The 19,107-nt window shown below is 37.9% G+C and overlaps 1 protein-coding gene across 1 annotated transcript in view; it reads right to left on the reverse strand.

Annotated features, from left to right (window-relative positions):
- The window catches only part of LOC150080590 (FHF complex subunit HOOK-interacting protein 1B-like), a 195,326-nt gene that overhangs the window by 57,345 nt on the left and 118,874 nt on the right, over positions 1-19,107 (reverse strand). The window contains exons 10-11 of the mRNA XM_090380746.1: positions 18,002-18,088; positions 7,273-7,440 (exon numbers count right to left, since the gene is read on the reverse strand). Coding sequence (XP_090236872.1) covers positions 7,273-7,440; positions 18,002-18,088 — 255 coding nt within the window. The remainder of the gene's footprint in view (positions 1-7,272; positions 7,441-18,001; positions 18,089-19,107) is intronic.

Below are 19,107 nucleotides of genomic sequence, written 5' to 3' on the forward strand. Positions count from 1 at the left end.
TGTTCTCTATACAGTGTAGACAGGCTGCTAGGACAGCTCACAGAATTGCGTTACAGAAAATTCCTCAAGGGCCGAGAAGGCAATTATAAATAAATAAATAAATTTTCTGTTTATACTCCGGGACGACCAAACGGTCAGAGGAGTTCACAAGATAGATAGAATATAAGAAACAGCACCGTATTCAGTAGTCACGGGCTTGAACCCCGGTCACTCAAGGCATGTGTACTTATGCACCCGCGCGCCTGACCACTAGGCTACGGCGACCTCTTGATCCCATCCTACACAGCAATGGTTAAGCTTTATCCATGAATACTGCTTACAGGTATTGAAGCCACATTTCATAATGTGGTCTGTTGCAGAAAAGAGTGAGGGGGCATAAGAGGGTACACTTATTAGAAAGACTTGAGTTCTGTAGTTTGCAAGTCTTAACACTAAGAGAGGAGACCTGATTGAATGTTTAAGGCTTTAAATTAGTTGAGTAAATAAATTCCAATCGCATTCTTACTCTTTCTCTGATGACACACAAGGAAACAAGTTGGAAAAGGACAGAAAATAAATGGATGGGGGAGTGGGGAAAAAAACAGGAAAAGGCTTATTGCAAGAGAGGTATGGAAATTTATTCCAACCAGTGAATAATGGACCACTAGAATAAGCTTCCATCTGACATTATAGAAATGGGTAAATTTAAAGAAAGATTAAAAAAATAAATAGAAGGGATGGGCAAATGAAGTGAATAATTGTTTATTTTTTTATAACTATGTTGCATAAGTCTGCTTCCATGCATCACTTTGCCACTACTAATACTAATTATGTAAATTAGATTTCAGAAGGATAAATAAAAGTAATTTTAATGTACTGTATAATATAATACTTTTCCATGTGCTGTACACTACTTTTTTTGCAATGCAGGATACCTCCTCCCTCAAGAAAGTTTAACTATACTTTTAGATAGTACAAATTACTGACTATCAGAAATGACTATTATCAACAATGGCTAGTGTGTTATAGCCATTGTTGACTACTACATTAGAACCAGCTTAAGAGGTTTTTGAAAAGATCAAAGAAGTTCATCCTCCTTAAGTGAGAAAACATCTCAAGAGGATATATGACACTTTTCAGAAACTGAATTTTGAATCTCAAAAGAAAATTCTCATTACATTAATTGACTGTTGTGACTAACATGCACATAAAATTTATTTACTTGGTTTTGTGGCACTCTTTGGCCATAACAAGCCACTTAATGGGTCATGAATGACTTCACTATACACTGAATGATCACTGAAATATGACCACCCCTTTGAAAACTGAATGCAACCCGTTGACCACATGAGGTACGTGAGTGGGGAATTATTTGACCTACATAGCATAGATAAGGTGTCAATGGTTCAGCAGATAGTAAAATTCCAAACATGATGGGTAAAAGGAAGGATTTATCGGACTTTGATAAATGACAGATTGTGGGTGCTCGACGAGCTGGTGCCTCAATTTCCCAAACGGCTGAACTGGTGGGATGTTCGAGAGCCGCCGTAGTTAAAGTGTACCAGGACTGGCGTCAAAATGGTCAAACAACAACCCGACAGCAAAACTGCAAAGGTCAGCAAAAGGTTGATGTTAGAGGTGAGCACCGGGTCTGACGACTCACACAGATGAACAGGTGCAGCACTATTCAAGAGTTGACTACCCAATACAACATGGGCCAACCCGAAACAATATCTGGCATGACCATGTGTCTCACGCTCGCACGTATGGGCTATATCAGCAGATGACCCCTATGCCATCCTCTCCTAACCAAGGTTCATCACGTAAAAGACTCGCCTGGTGCAAAGAGCATGCAAGTTGGACGTTAGAAGACTGGAAGGTGTGCTGGTCAGATGAGTCCCGTTATTTACTCCACGCTGTGGATGGTCGTGTACAGATAGGGCATCAACAACATGAGGCTCTTCATCCATCATGCATGGTATCAAAAGTGCAGGCCAGTGGAGGCAGTTATATGGTGTGGGGCATGTTTTACTGGCAGTAACTTGGACCCCTGGTGCATGTGGAACATCGTATCAGTGGTTTCCGCTTTCATCAACTGCTTGCTGACTGTGTACACCCCACTATGTTACACTTTTCCCAAATGGCGATGGTGTCTTCCAAGATGACAATGCACCGAGTCATCAGGCACTTGCTGTTCAGCAATGGTTTGAAGAACACAGTTCTGACTTCCAGCATATCGATTGGCCTCTGAACTCCCCCAATATCAATCCCATAGAGCACTTGTGGGACACTATGGAAAGGCATATCAGGAGTTTGGATACACCGATCACCTCCATACCTGCATTGCTGACCGCATTACACAGCTTGGCTTGCCATACCTCCCATAAGCTTCTGACATCTTGTGGAATCAATGCCAAGTCAGATAGCTGCTGTGCTGAGGGCAAAAGGATGACCTATGAAGTATTAAGTAGGTGGTCATAATTCAGTGATCACTCAGTGTATGTTAAAACCAGTCATGATATTCTTTGACATGTTGTGCTTGCCTTTTTTAGTTGAAATGACCCAATTAAATTTTAAACTAAAATTTAGATCTAGTTAGTTTTTGAAAAAGTGTACTTACCTTGATAGAACCAGTTTGATTGAAAGTGGTCAGACCTTAAAAGTGCTGAACAAATTTAACAATAGGAGCATATTTTCTCTTTATAGAATGATGCAAAGAAGAGGGACAGGTTCAAATTAAGGAAATATAATTGTATCCTGGACATAAAAATATTTACCTTTATTCAAGGGCTAAACAACAATTGGGTCGAGTTACCAACAATACCTTGCACAGTCTGAACATTTATGTGGATTTAAAGAGGGATTATATCAACATTTGAAGGAAGTAACTTTTCAATTTTATATTTTGATCTGATGCTACATGAGCTTTGCTTTCTTGAGTCATTCTGCCATTTCAATACTATTCTCTCTTATGTCAACTGTGTAAATATTTTAATACATATATTAGCATTAGCATTAGTAGAGGCATTTGATGCAAGAAAGCAAGCTTATGCAGCATCAGCCAAAAAAAAAAAAAAAAACCGCTTCCACTTCACCCCTCTGTTCGTTCAAAATACCTGTCCAGCTGAGCCTTAAACTTATTTAGGCTATCAACTTCCACGACAAGGGATGGAAGTCTGTTCCACCAACCAACCACTCGCTGGCTAAAGGCAAATTTCTGCACGTTTATCCTACATCTGTCTTTCCTCAATTTGAATTTGTGCCCTCTCAGGTGATTATTCTGAGCGAGAGGAAGAATCCCATCAGCATTGAGCATGCTCAAACCATTCAATGCTTTATACACCTCTATCAGATCACCTCGCTGGTGCCTAGTCTCCAGACACTGTAATTTACAAAACTTAAGCCTTTCTTCGTAAGAGCACCCCTTTGTTCCATTCACTAATCTTGCTGCCCTTCTCTGTACTCGTTCCAGCAGCTCTACATCCTTCTTGAAATGAGGCCTCCAGACCTGTATACAGTACTCGAGGTGTGGCCTGACCATTGCCTTATACAAGGGGATAATCACCTCCTTATCCCTTCTAGAAAAATTCTTGTATATCATTGACATGAGCTACTCTTGCAGACTGTCTACACTGTTCAGAAAACTTCATATCTGCCTGCACAATTACCCCCAGGTCCTTTTCGTTCTCTACCATTGTCAGTGTAGTACCACAGAGTTGACACATTACTCTGGGATTACTGCTTCCCATATGTAGTACTTTACATTTGTCAATGTTAAACTTCATTTGACACCTCTCAGCCCAGCTGCTCAACTTTTCTAGATCCTGTTGCAGCAGCATACTGTCATTTGTGTCCTTGACAACCCTGCCTACCTTCGTATCGTCTGCAAACTTGGACATTAAGCTTGATATACCATCATCAATATCATTCATGAATACAGAAAACAATAATGGACCCAACACTGAGCCCTGAGGGATTCCACTGATAACATTAGTCCACGACGAGCAGTGTCCATTGATTACCACTCTCTGGCTTCTCCCCCTCAGCCACCCCTTTATCCACAGCAGCAATTTGCCTCCAATGTCACACTGCTCCAATTTGTGCAGCAGTCTTCCATGTGCAACAGTATCAAAAGCCTTTCTAAGATCCAAGTATATAATATCAAAGTTATTCCCTACATCCAGTTCCTTTGTGACCACATCATAGTATCCAATCAAATTGGTCAGACAAGACTTCCCCTTAACAAAACCATGCCGTGTCTGAGCTATTACTGCTGTCTTGTCTAAGTGATCCTGTATCACCTGTTTAACCCGTGACTCCATTATTTTCCCCGGAACAGAAGTTCCGGGGAAACTAACAGGTCTATAATTACTTGTGTCACCCTTTGATCCTCTTTTGTGAATTGGGCTCACATTTGCACTAAAAGTGTCTGTCCTATTCACAAAGGGGGACAAAGAGTGAAGTGAATAATTAAAGACCTGTAAGCTTAACTTCCATTCCAGAGAAAGCAATGGAGTCAGTGCTTTCTAAGACACAGAACGTTTTGCATCTAGTAAAAAACTAGATGCAAAAAATAATTTTGACATCATATAATTATATTTCAGTAAAGTTGATACTGTTCCAAATGAAAGAATGCTGTACAAATTGGAGTAGTGTGGCATTAAAGGATGGTTAAGTGGCTAGAGATGGAGTGTTTATTAATAATCACTGGTCTTCAGAGAGTATATTATTAACTAGGGGTGTCCCTCAGAGTTCAGTATTGCACCCCTTACTGTTTTCAACATTTGATAATAATACTGATGAAAGTCTGTGCAGCTTAATGTATAAGTTTGCTGATGATACAAAGAATAACAGGGTGGTTAATATCCATAATCAGGGTTTAATGTTAAACCTCAATGGCAATTGTTGAGATTTAACATTAAATGTAAGATACAGCATGTGGCTATCAGTAATCTTAGAATATACCAATTTGGTGGTACCATACTGAAGGTAGTAAAGAACAAAAAAGACCTAGGAGTAGTAGTAATGGCAAATAATGCAAGAAAGCAAGCTTATATAATCAGCAAAAAAAAAAAATTCACCTACCCATACCCTCCAAGAATTGGTCTAACTTCCTGACAATGCACATCTATTCTGCAACAATCCTTCCTCAACTTGAATTTATGCTCCCTCATCCGTGTAATCTCAGCAAGTGGAAGAATACCATTAACATTCAGCTTACTCAATCCAGTCAAGGCTTTAAACACTTCAATCAGATCTTTCTGCAGGTGCCTAGTCTCAAGATACTGAAGCCTTTCTAGGAAAGAGCACCCTTTTGTTCCCTTCACCAATCTAATTGCCCCTCTCTGCACCTGTTCCAGCAGATTTACATCCTTCTTAAAATGAGGCCTCCAGACCTGTATACGGTACTCAAGGTGCTGCCTAACTATGGTCTTATACAAAGGGATAATCACCTCGTTATCCCTACTAGCAAATGTCTATATCACTGAAAAAACACAATAAGCTGTCCTAGCAGAATGTCTGCACTTCTCAGAGAATTTTATGCCTGACTGCACAATTAACCCCAGGTCTTTTTCATTCTCCACTACCCTGAGTGTAGTACTGCACATCTGATGTTACTCTGGAGTTACTGCTACCCATGTGCAATTCCTCACATTTTTCAATGTTAAAATTCAACTGCCTTCTCAGCCCATCAATTCAATTTTTCTAGATCTTATTACAGTATAACCACCCTATCTTCTTCCACTTAACCATTCCTTTATCTATAGCAGTAAACTGCCCTTAATGCCACAATCCTCCAGTTTGTACAGCAGCCTCTTCTTATGTGCAACAGTATCAAAAGTCTTCCTGAAATCCAAGTATACGATGTCAAAATTATTTTTTGCATACAGTTCCTTGGTTACTGCATCATAGTAACCAATCACCCCTTGACAAATCCATGTTGTGATTGCAGTATAATTGCATGCCTGTCCAATTGGTTTGCATCACTTCTTTAACCAGTTATTCCATTATTTTCCCTGAACAGATGTTAAGCTAAAAGATAATTACTATAATTACTTATATCGCCTTTTGATCCTCCTTTATGAATTGGATGATATATCCACACTTCTCCCATCCATAGGAAACACCCCTGAATCCAAGGATGCTCTCATAATTATGGATAAGGGTTTGCTTACCTCCCTTAATATAATTGGATAGATTCCATCCACGCCAGGCACTTTTTTTTTATGTCCATCTCAACAATTTTCCCTCTACTTTCCTTTCAGTTATCACAAAGTCATTTAGCTCCTCATTAGAGTTTGATAAACTTCTGGCATCCACTGCCATAAAATAACTGTACAGTCTAAAACAAAGTTCTCTGTGCAGTGCTGACAGGCTTCTGTCAATGACATACAGGAATTTTTACAGTAGGGACAACAAGCTGATCATACCATAGAACATTGAGTACTACTCATTTCAGGAAGGATGTGGATCTGTTGGAATAACAGGTCCTCATTGTTCCTGTTAAAAAAAAAAAGTGCAAAGAGCAGCAACGAGTAGTCAAAAGTTTATACACTTTTGTGTCAAAAGTACACAAAAGGTTATTTTTACCAAGAAAGACTTGATTTCTGTAAATTAGGGCAACTGGAAACTAGTCACTTGCAGAGAGACCTGAATGAAGTATTTAAGGTTTTAAATGGATTGAGTAAATTCAATGCTGATAGCATCTTTACTCTTTCTCAGATTAGACATGCAAGGAGTATACTTTTAATTGGAAAAGGATAGTTGCAGAAATTTTCCTTTCACCTGGAGAGTAACTGATCATTGGAATAAACTTCCACTTGTTTTTGTGGAAGTGGCCAGTTTAAATAAATTTAAAATAGAATAGCCATATTATTATTAAAGGATACATAAATCACACTTCGGTAGAAAGCATTTTTTTTTTTTTTTTTTTTACAATGTATAAGCTTGTTTCCTTACATCATTTGCCACTACTAATGCTCTTTCTCGTGGCACCTTTCAACACTTTATTGAATTTATACTAATTCACAATGAAGCAGTGATTTGGGCCATCAGTGGTCCAATACACTTCTAGCTGATAGTCTTAACAATATGTTGCAACACAGAGCTTATAAGCAAGTATGAAATAAATTTTTTTCCCTTCCCCTCAACTCCAGTTACTTAATTTTGTGTTTTCATGAAATTTGCCATTTACCATACTAAATTTTTAAACAAATACAATTAATACAAAAATAATGTTCATACATATCAATTTTCTTGGATAAACAAGATAAGAAAACTGATAATGCTTACTCTGGTTTGGGCACTTATTCTGTTAACAAGTGTACTTAGCACATTGCTATTTTCATAGTCTGATGTCAGGACAAACTTGAGGAAGACCTGTAGAAGTGCTGGCTCTGTAACTGTACGAAGGAATAATTCCAAGTAGGCTGTTGAAATGACAATTTCTTCAACAGAGTTCTAAAAAAAATTAATAAATAATAATAAATATATATGTGGGTGTGTGCACACATATGTGTGAATATACATTCAGCTACACTCACATATAAAAATGTCAATATGTTCATACATGTATGATTTTGATCAAAAGACCACTACTCTAAAAATAAATTTAACCAAACTTTCAATATTTGATCAGGTCTTATATCCCATAACTAATGTTTTTTTTTTTACCTGCATTTTAAAAATAAAAATTTTAAAATTAAAAACACAAACATACAAATGAATAAAGTTTTAATCAGATATGTTTTCAATTTTCTCCATGACTTGTTACCACTTTTCTCATTCTTATAAAATTGCTTTGACTTTAAAGCAAGAATTCAGTGGGGGTACTTTTGGTATCACTGAAATAGTGTTGTAAAAACCTCTGAACAGGCAATATCATATTGTACAAATCATCTGACAGATACAGGATTTTTTGCCAACCAATTTCCATTTTTGTACACATGATACAAGAGTGTGTGGATGAATATTACTTTCAATTCTGTGTGCAAACTGGAGCAGATTATAAACTTAAGCTGTCAACTGGACCACACAGTGTTCAAAACAAACCACACCTTGAATATGCTACCAAACACAAAGCAAAGGTTTCTGAGGTTGAAACCACCCCCACTCTTAACAATGCTTTTTAGGTACATTCACATATATGAATAAGTGCCTACTATCTTTGCCATGTAAGATATTATCTTTTCCTTTCACATGTAATAATTCAATTCCTAATGGATCGATTTCAATGAAATTTTATATTTAACTGTTAAAGAGACTTTTCAAGCCATCCCAAATTCCATTAAAATTGGATCAATAAAAATCCAGCAATTAGAATTTTTTTGTCTGTCCACCTGTAATTACTATAATTACTGAGTACTTAGTAGGTTGATTTTCATGAAATTTTATAACTGACTCTTTTAGAACAATTTGTCACGCTTTCCCAAATTTCATTAAAATCAGACCAATTAATCCAGCAATTATTATTTCTTTTTTCAGACATATTACATAGATTATATTGTACAATATATACTATATATTGTATCTGAAGCATGGGCACCAGCAGCATGGTGCAAATGCATTACCTTTGGATTTCGAAGTAATACACAATTTTTAATATTTTCATTAATTTACTGAAACACAAGATATTGCATGTATTCAAAAATTTGGTGAACTAAAAATTTATTCCCACATGCACCACCTTGCAAAATATTCTGCCAGTGCCCATGAGCTGAATCATGAAATGCTTGCAGGGTTGTGCATAAATGTTTTTTATGCTAAATTTTTTGTTATAAATCATGAATTATTACTATTTGCTAATACATCTGAAATGTAATGTACTGCATATATTAACTAACTTGTTTATTCTCAATAATGAATCAATTCGGAAACATCACATTAAGTTCGAAAGAATATAGTGAAGTGCAAATGTTTGTTCAATCTTAGACTATTTGGAGACGTGTTGAATTCAATTATAGTGTCAGCTGTTGATACTTTTCACAACTATTGCAAATGGACAAACTGTAGAATGGGTCAAAATGAGTTTTTCTGAAAGTTCTTCTACAATTACAGCTGGATTATTTTTAAGTGAGGCTGCCAATAGGTCATCATCAAAATGAATGGCCAGTCAGAATGCACTTCATCAGGTATGCTACAGGCACTGGAAACCACCACTGGCACATGCTTACAATTTGGAGCTTCTTCACCATACATATCTTAAATATTTTTTAAACACAGGAAGAACATGTTAGGCATTAAATGCCTAACTGTTCTTCCTGTGTTTTTTTTTTTTTTGTGTGTTTAGTATTCGCTATAACAATAAAGAAAAGTACATGCATCTCCCCTCTTCCTGTACCAATCCATTTGGCTCAACCACTGTTTGAGCAACTTTCTCCTTATTAGCAACTCACTGGCCAAAGAAAACCTTCCTTGAGCACCTTCATTCAATTATTTTACTATCTCCTCTCAAGAGTATTATAAACTTCAATCAGATTCCCTCTAAGTACTTATTTATCGAACTCTATAGTTCAAGTGTGTGTGCGTGTGTGTCCTACTAGTTGATATTATTAGCTAGAGTATCCTGTGTTAACATTAGTAAGTAACAAATACAAAGTAAAAAAAGTCAGTTAATTATAAATAACATCATTATAAACTTAAGTTTTTATTCAAGCTGCCATTGTATGCTAATGTTTTTTAATTATTGTTTTGATATTCATAGGATTTTCTAGCTGATAATAAAATGGTAAGTCTACACAGGTAAAAAGGAATATGCTTGGCCTTTTCAAGGAGCTTATTTTTTTATTTTATTTATTTTATTTTTTTTCAAAGTATGGATTCTGTTACCTGGATATAGCATTCAATGTGTAGTGTGATGACTACCTTATACAATGGAATTAAAACCTCCCTATCCTCACAAGCAACTGTTCAATAAGTCAAGAGGACACCATAAAACCCCATTATCACATGTCTGTACTGCATAGAGAAATTTATGTCTGATTGGATCATAACTCCCCAAATCCTTCCTTCTTACCTTAGAGACTATTACTCGTTCTGATGCTCCTGGAAGTTGTTACAGCAATGTGTTAAGCTTGGAGGAACTGGTCAAGTTTTAGACAGATGAGAATCTACTTTCAAAGAGGAAATAACACATGGGTAGCTACAAAAGATTTTTGAAGTATATGACCAGTAATGGATTAAGGCAATGTTGCCCTGGTGAAATATTTTCAGAGGCCCTTTTCTAGTATGGCTTCTGTTAACACTGTCCCATTAACATTCTACAAGCCTGTGAATGTGTATTCCATATTCACAAGATTGTAGAATGTTAATGGAATAGGAAAGAATGGGAAACAAATAAAAAGATACAGAAATTTAATTATAAAAAATATATATATTTCTTAGAGTAATTGTGTTTGTTCCTCCTCCTCCACAACCTTGGAGAATTGTGTAACCACACCACTAAGCTACAGTAAATCTGACTTTTCATATGATATTGAAATGACAGCAGGCTATGTTCAATTAACTGTCAAACCAGATGCTGAAATTGCCTTACCAATTATATATCAAGTTATTGCAGCTGGTAGCACAATAGTGCCAGATAAACGGCAGCATTTTCATTACTATTTAGTGATAATGATCATCTCCTTAATAAATTACACTGAGTGGACAGAAATCATGGGATATCTACCTAGTAAGGGTAGGCCCACCTTTCACCCAGATAAGGGCAGTCACAGCGAGGCATCGAGTCCACTAGTTCAGAAAAAAGTTGCGCAGTTATTTCCATCCATGGAAATAACTGTGCAACTTTCTGTACAACCCCAGATCATTACCAACCATCCACCTACCCGAACAGTTCCTTGTTGACATGATGGGTGCATAACTTTCTGCAGTTTCCTGCCAGATGTGCACCCTCCTGTCCGCTTGAAATAACTGGAAATGGGACTTATCGGACCAGGTCACTGTCTCCAGGCATCCAAGGTTCAGTGCCAATGTTCTTTCGCCCAGTTGAGGTGTAGAGTCCTGTGTCGTGGTGTTAGCAATAGGGCTCTGGTGGGGCGGCGGCTCCCATAACCTATTGTGGCTAATGATCATCTGATGGTCTCAGTGGAGACATTTCTGGCACCTCTCTCTCTCGTTGAAGTTGGTGGTGAACTGTGCCACTGTCACTTTCTGGTTGGCTGAAACAATGCAAGACAGATGTTGATGACCACATTCATCTACCACCTTTCTCCGTCCACAATGAGATGTTATTCCGGAAATGGTGTATCCCCGATACACTCTTGATACTGTCAAATGGGGATAGTGCAATTTCTGTATCACCTCCATGATAGAGTGACCCATGCATCAGGTACCCACTATCATCCCTCTTTCAAAGTCGGTTAACTCATGACGTTATCCATACTGACATCGAATTACTGTCTACATGAATGCAATGAACCTATATACCTGCCAAGCGACGAGTTTGTCCACTAGCAAGAGGGATGACAACGTCGCGTTGCCCAGGAACCAGGTATCCCATGAATTCTGTCCTTTCAGTGTACAAGCATGGACTGTTAATGATAACATTTGTTTTGAATTGAAAAATCCAAAATAAATGCTATTGTTAATATACTTATACACTGCTTAGTCACTTTATTAGAACCATTAGCTAAAAGCATGTTGAACTGCCATTGAAAAGATTAAATCAGAACCCAGCCAACACAACTTGTCTCCAATCCTACTGAATAAATCCTTTACATTTTGGCACTAACAGTTTTATTTTCTGACCGGTGCCTAAGATCAGTAGCTTCTGTGAAGGTCTACTCCCATACTACATCCTCTGCAGTTTTGTCCAGATGGTGTAGGTAATGATGTTTTGTGATGTTGCCAAAATACATGCAGGTCAATTGTTCTATTGTTCAGTGATAATTAACCTGATAATCTGTTCCATCACTTTACATTTTCAGATGCAGCTGTCTGTTCAGTGATGTTTTCCAGGCTTTTTTTTCCATTCTTTAAAGACTCAATTGCCACATCTTGGAACATTCAACAAGTATAACTGTTCTCTCAGCTCTAACACCTGTTAAACATACACCAACATTCAAACATAACTTAGGCTGCAAGATCCTGTCCATTTTGACAGTGAACTCAATTTGGTCACTAATTGGGTCATGTGGCTTTATAGAACTTCTTGCATGTCAGGCATCATGCTACCTCTTTGCATATAGCTGAAACCTAGTACATTGGCCAGGCAGTGTACTATTATATAAAAAAAAATTTTTCATTCAGAAAATACTGTCACGTGACAGCATGAAAAACTTATCAAGGGTGGTACATAAAAACCAGCATGTCTGACTAAAAACCAACACTTAGATTACATTTAAGCTTACTCTGGTTATGGCTAAAGATCTAACAAGAAATATCATAGCATGGCGGAATATAACGAAGAGAAAAATTGATAAACCAGGACTAAAATGCTAAATCAGTTACACCCACTGGGTATAACTGATTTTGAAGGTCATTTTAAAAAATATAATAATAATAACTAGGGGGCTTCACCCCCTGCTCGCTGCACTCGCTCCTTTTGATAAAATAAAATAAAATACTTATAGAGAAGCGTTCAACACTGTCTGTTCCTCAGCTATGAATACATAAATATGTTACATATGGAAATCAAGAATGGTACAGCGTGGTCATGCTAGATAAACAAAGAACGTGCACGATGTTTATCTAGAATGCCACGCTAAAACAGAAGCTTGTTTTACCATAGTAAACAAGCTTCTGTTACGTATTTTAGTATTTATTACATATTACCACCTAACCCACATCCCTCTTCTCCCATTGGCTGAAAAAACACCAATCACAAAACTTTTTCTCTGGAGGAATCTTGGTGTTAGTGCAACATTGGAAGAAATGTGAACATAATGAGCAGTTTCCTTCTTGTTTGTGAAATACAACTTATTTAATTTCTGCAGTTTTAATTTGAAGGAGGGATAAATCACTGAAAAGACAGACTGTACTGGTTTCCAAACTGTGTGCCCTGGCACCTTGGTATGTATACTCAATCTGCAAGTGCAATGCAAGATTAGGGAAAACCAATGCATTTAAAGGAATCGCTCTTTAGGTGTGACAATGATACAGTATCTTTCAATTCCAAGTGTGAATTGAGCTACCAAAGCTTGGGAACCACTGGCAGAGAGAGCATAAAAAGTCCCCCCTCCTACTAGACCTACCCAACAGCTTGGCAATCTTGTGGAGATCCCATTGCAAAATTTAATTTTTGGGCTCCTATCATTAATTTTATCGATTCAATATATGGATGTTAAGAGCAACTAAGGCTGCTATTGGCTGGAAGGCCCCAGTATGCTGCATGGTAGATGCATGATAAGTGCATCATGATTTATCAGTTTCATCAGGTAAAACTGATAAAGCATGATAGAATCAGAATATAAAATTTACTAAATGTATGCCACACCTTCAGACCCTCCCCCCCACCTCTCCATGATCTATGGGAGGCAGAATCAATAATTGTTGTGTTATTTTGTTTCTTTGCCACATAAGAAAAATGCAGGATGTAAAATTTTGGTATAATCCAGTTAAAACGAGATTAATGAAAAAATTTCCAGGTCCTGGGCAAATTCCCTTACTTCCTTTGTAAATCTCACTTGAGTAAAGTAATAAGTGAGTGATAAAAAATTTAGTTCAATGAATTATTCTTAAAGACCACCTACACCTAAAATTTATGAGTGACACTATGAATAACTCTCATATTGTAAATACAGTTGTGGGAGGATTCTACTAGAATAAAAAAAAATAATAAATATAAGTTTCAAAAGATGCAAAAGGATTTAGTATCACACCTGCCATTATCTTTTCTACACTTTTTAAATGATAATGCTAAAATCAAATTTGATATGGTGTACCAGGATTTTTTTTTTTTTTTTTTTTATGAGAACCCCAAACACGAGAGGTATTAAACCTATAGTACTTAGTACCGTGCTTGAGTTGGAGGTTGAGAAGACGAAAGAAGATATTTGTTGATATTGGACTTGAACTTCTGTAGATTGTAATTTTCAGGAAATACGTATGAAGGAAGGTTGTTCCAGAAAACGGCAGTTGAATGAATAAATGAGGAAGATGAAAAGTTGGTTCTGTGGGTTTGAAGTTGGACAGTAAATGGATGTTGGCTGGTGGCGGCACGTGTTCGGACTGTTTTGGACTGTGGCGGCACGTATTCGGACTGTTCTTCTGAATTGGCTTCTATAATTCCAATTATAGAAGCCAATTATAGAAGCCAATTCAGAAGAACAGTGCCCATGGAAGTATCTGTAGAAGAGGCATGCAGCAGAAACAGTGCGTCTATGAGACAGCGAGTGGAGAGACTCTGTTAGAGATGAATCATTAATTAACCGAACTGCCCTCTTCTGAATGGAATCAAGAAGCCTGAGAGAGGTTTTGGGGGCACCACCCCAGATGTGGGAACAATATTCCATGGCAGGGCGGATTTGCGATTTATACAGAGTGAGCAGCTGTTTGGGAGAAAAGTAACGCCGAGAGCGAAAGAGAAAACCAAGTTTTTTAGATGCAGAGGAAGCAATATTTGTAATGTGCTTGTGCCAAGAGAGATTAGAAGTCAGGGTAATCCCCAAAAGAGATATATCATTTTGCCTAGAAATCGGAGTGTCACTAAAGATAAGCATAGGAGCAGAAGAATCCTTTTTGCGAGATATAAGACAAGATTGAGTTTTAGAAGGGTTGAAATCAACTAAGTTGTCTTTGCCCCACTGGAGAATGACCTGAAGATCGGCATTTAAGGAATTGGCAGCAGATTTTCGAGAACTTAAAGCTGATTGAGTTGGACAAGGTTTCTCAAAATGGAAAGTTGAATGCAATGTGCTATCATCGGCAAAACTATGGATAGGATTTCCAGTCAATGGAAGAAGGTCATTGATATACAAGAGGAAAAGAGTGGGGGAAAGAACTAAACCTTGGGGGACACCGGCATTAGTGGAGAAGTTAGAAGACAGAGAGCCATCTACCATCACCCTCAGTGAGCGATCAGAGAGAAAACTGGATAACCAATTACTAAAAACAGTTGGCAAACCATAAGATGGAAGCTTGTTTAGAAGACCTTTATGCCAAACACGATCAAAAGCCTTTGAGATGTCAAGAGCAACTACTTGTGTTTCACCGAACCTTTCCATTGAATTAGTCCATAAATGGGTAACATAAGCCAGAATATCACCAGTGGATCGACACTGACGGAATCCATACTGGCGATCGTTGATCAGACGGAAAGTTTCTAGGTAGTTTAAGAGTTGGCGGTTAATTGATTTCTCCATTACTTTAGAAAGAGTAGAAGTAATTGCAATGGGACGATAATTGGATGGGAGGGATTTGTCACCCTTTTTAGGAACTGGCTGGATATGAGCAAATTTCCAAGCAGAAGGAAAAACACCTTTGGAATAAGAAAGTGAAAAAAGGCGGCAAAGAATAGGAGTAAGTTCAGGAGCACAGGTTTTGAGAACAAGTGAAGAAATACCATCAGGACCTGGAGCTTTCTTAGCATCAAGATTCATCAAAATCCTTTTGACGGAAGACCACAGGAGGCATTGAATGGAGCGTGTTAGGAATGGTGGGAGGTGTTTTACCAAGATCATTAATACATGAGCTCAAAGAAAAATGGGATGCTAGCAGGTCAGCTTTATCCTTGGCTGAAGTGACAACAGAACCATCTGGTTTGGACAGAGGTGGGAGCAGAGATGGGCAAAAGTTGCGGCCAATAGCTTTGGCAAGAGACCAGAATGCTCGGCTACCATTAGGGCAAGAAGCAAGTTTTCTACTCTTAGCCTGTTCAAACTCTAGTTTGGACTGATTAATAACTGCTTTACAATTGTTGCGAGCTTTGGTGTAGGCAGAAAATGAAACTGAAGAATTAGAAACAAGCCAATTACGATATGCAACGTTCTTCTCTTGAACAGCCTTAGCACATTTATTGGAAAACCAAGGTTTAGATAAAGAACGAGATTTTAAAGTGGAGTGTGGGATAAAGGATTCCATTCCTGCAAGAATAATTTCACTGACACGATCTGAGCAAACGTTGACATTAGAAGTTTTGAAACAGTAATCAGACCAAGGAAAAGAAGAAAAGAAGTCTCGCAGGTCATCCCATTTTGCATTCTTGTAATGCCAAACAATACGAGGTTGGGAATAGCCATGAGATAAAGGTTCCATTGGAGAAGAGGCAATCACCAAGTTGTGATATGAAGTGCCTAAAGGACCTCTCACTTCAACCTTGTACTTAGAAGGGTTGTTTGTGAGAAAAAGATCAAGCGTATTGGCTGTATGATTAGGATTGTCCGGTATTCTTGTAGGTAAATGAACAATCTGTGCTAGGTCATTAGTAATTGCAAAAGCCTCAGCATCTCGACCTGCTGGGTCGGTGTGACTAGAAAACGGAAGCCAGCTGGAGTTGTGAACGTTAAAATCACCAAGGAAAATTACCTCACTGTTAGGAAAGTTGGACTGGAGAAAGTCAAGTTGCAAAGAGAGGAAGTCAAAGAGCTCCAAGTGATTAGTGGAGTTGGGAGAACGGTAGAGACAACAGATGAATTTTACACAATGAGGTAGAGAGATTTTAAGCCAGAGAAGATCAAAGAGAGGAGATTCCAAATTGCCAAGTCTCTGACAGGGAATATCAGAACGGACATATGCACAAGTACCACCTTTGAGGCGAAAGGAATCATACAGCAAATAATTTGGACATCTGAGATGAGCAGTAGTTGAATCAACTGATAACTGAGATTCAGTCAGAAAAAGTACATGGGGTTTGGAAGACTGCAAGTGGAAATGGACATCGTTGAGATTAGAATTGAGATCACGTATATTTGTGAAATGAATTAGGAAGTCCTTGGGAGGTTTAGATCTTTTCGCAGATAAGCTTGCTCTATTATTTTGACAATTCATGGTGTATTCAATAGTAAGAAAAAGTGGGTGGGACATGCTGTATGAAGTAATAAAATTTTTGGATATGGCGTACATGTGGTAAGAATATACCCAGATCCTTGACATAACGTGGCCTCGACAATGCTCCCCGCATACACACTACTCGGACTCCCTCCAGTCACTATCTGGCAGAGTAGAGGTAGCAAGATTATACACTAGCTGATCCGGAAGCTTCCTAGAGAGTTACCAATAGGTTCAGTCCGGTGTACTAACTAGCGGCCGGCCTGCGAACACCGTTTTAGAGCTGTACCCTCGAAATGTAAGGAATATTGGATCTCGCCACGACATTCATCATAACCTCAAAATCATCAATCATACTGCATGATGGAAGAGATAGGGAAGGGTTGGCCGGAACTTAGCTCTAGAGACTAAACATGGGTTCCACCACTTCAAGCCTCCAATAAGCAAAGTGGTGGTATTTCACCGGTTGATGAGTCATCTACCACCTAGTACTGCCTGGTAACATAGAGGGGCGGCGTTCCTCCATGTGGTGTGGGCGCCACACCTCGACCCCTGCTTACGTTGGTTCACACCTGGGTGGTCACCCACCATGTACTTGTGCATGAAGGTTATACCCAGGATTACTAACAGTCCCACCATCGTGAAGGTGCAAGCAGAGGATTTGGCTGTCATAGACCGTCCGGACTTCACCGAAATTGGGTCCACTTTGACTTGAGTGTCACCCGAATATCAGTTCCATCAGCGTTTTAGACTCACAGGTAGCAAGAACAGCTTGTCTGGCATATCTGAGAGAATGTCTGTGACAGCCTCAAGGACCAAATTGCTTCAATACCCCCCACCAAAAATGTGGATGATGTGAGATGGTGCAGTCTGAGATGAAAAAATTGTATACTAACTTCCTTTTTTGCTCTCCTAGCAAAATAAAAAAAAACCAACTAAAATCAAAGAAAAGTTTTTTTTTTTTTTTTTTTTTTTTTTTTATAACAAAAAATGAAGAGTTCTATATTGCTAATTCTAACTTAGTGCAACCTTAAACCATACATTTTCAATTGTACTAAAGTAAATCATGACGTTTAACAAAATATGAATATCATACCTGATGTAATGCTGGACCAAGGACAGGTACAAGAAATCCTTGATAGAGATATTCTAGCAGTTGTTCTTGAACCATTGGATGAGATACCTAAAAATAAGAACATATCATATCTCCAAATAAATTCAAGATAAATTTCCCTAACTTCTCATGCATCTTTATGAGAGTGAATTCAAATGAAAACTTGCTGTAAATTATAACAGTGAAATTACATATTCAAAGAACTGAACTTTTGTTGTGGCATGCTATTTCCTTCAAATCTACTGATAGTACTAAGCATGTGTGATGCACTGTCTGTGACACCATCATAATTAGGCAGTGTATAAAGTGTAGTTCAACTGCAGTTGTGCATACACTCGGAGATTGATCTGCTGATTCATTTCTTGAACACTGTGTTAAAAAGGAGAACCCATGAGTTTATCATATTGCAATGTGCTTGCAAATCACCTAAAGCCAGCAATTTGGAAAAAACAATGAAGTTTATTATCCTGAGGTGTGTGCTAGCAGTACAACAATGTACTTCATCATACTGTTAGTTCTAAAGTGACACAGGGAAGGATTCAACAGTTTTTATGGGTCCTAACCAACCAGTAAAACTAAAGATCCTTCACATCCCTCTAATTTTATTGGTTGGTTGTGGATTAAGCACTGATGGATCTGCTTCGGTGTCATATGTATGCATGCAGCTTTAGTGAGAAGTGTTACCTTATCTACCATACTCATTGATTTAGCACCGAGTGAATTTCAACTTTTATGGACATTAATAAAGGAAGTCAGATGGCACATCACTTCTCATCAGATGAAGAGGGCAAGATGAGAGTGCATAAATGATTCTAGGATAAACTGAAATAATTCTTCTCTCAAAAACGTAATGGAACTATAATAAAGGGTGAAATATACACTTTGGTTACAGCAAAGAAAAGATGAGTGAGAGATGCCATTTTAGAACACTTTGTCGTAGGTTAGGGACTAAATAAAACTGATAAATCAAGATGGAATCAGAAAATAAAATTTTTACAGAGATATTTTAGATATAACTACTTGATCGTAAGGATGATCAAGCAATAATTATTAAGACATTTCACATGTACTATGGAAATGCTAGAAAT

Source organism: Mastigoproctus giganteus, chromosome 9 (genome assembly GCF_048544385.1).
Source record: "Mastigoproctus giganteus isolate SK-2022 chromosome 9, ASM4854438v1, whole genome shotgun sequence".
NCBI classification, from domain to species: Eukaryota; Metazoa; Arthropoda; class Arachnida; order Uropygi; family Thelyphonidae; genus Mastigoproctus; species Mastigoproctus giganteus.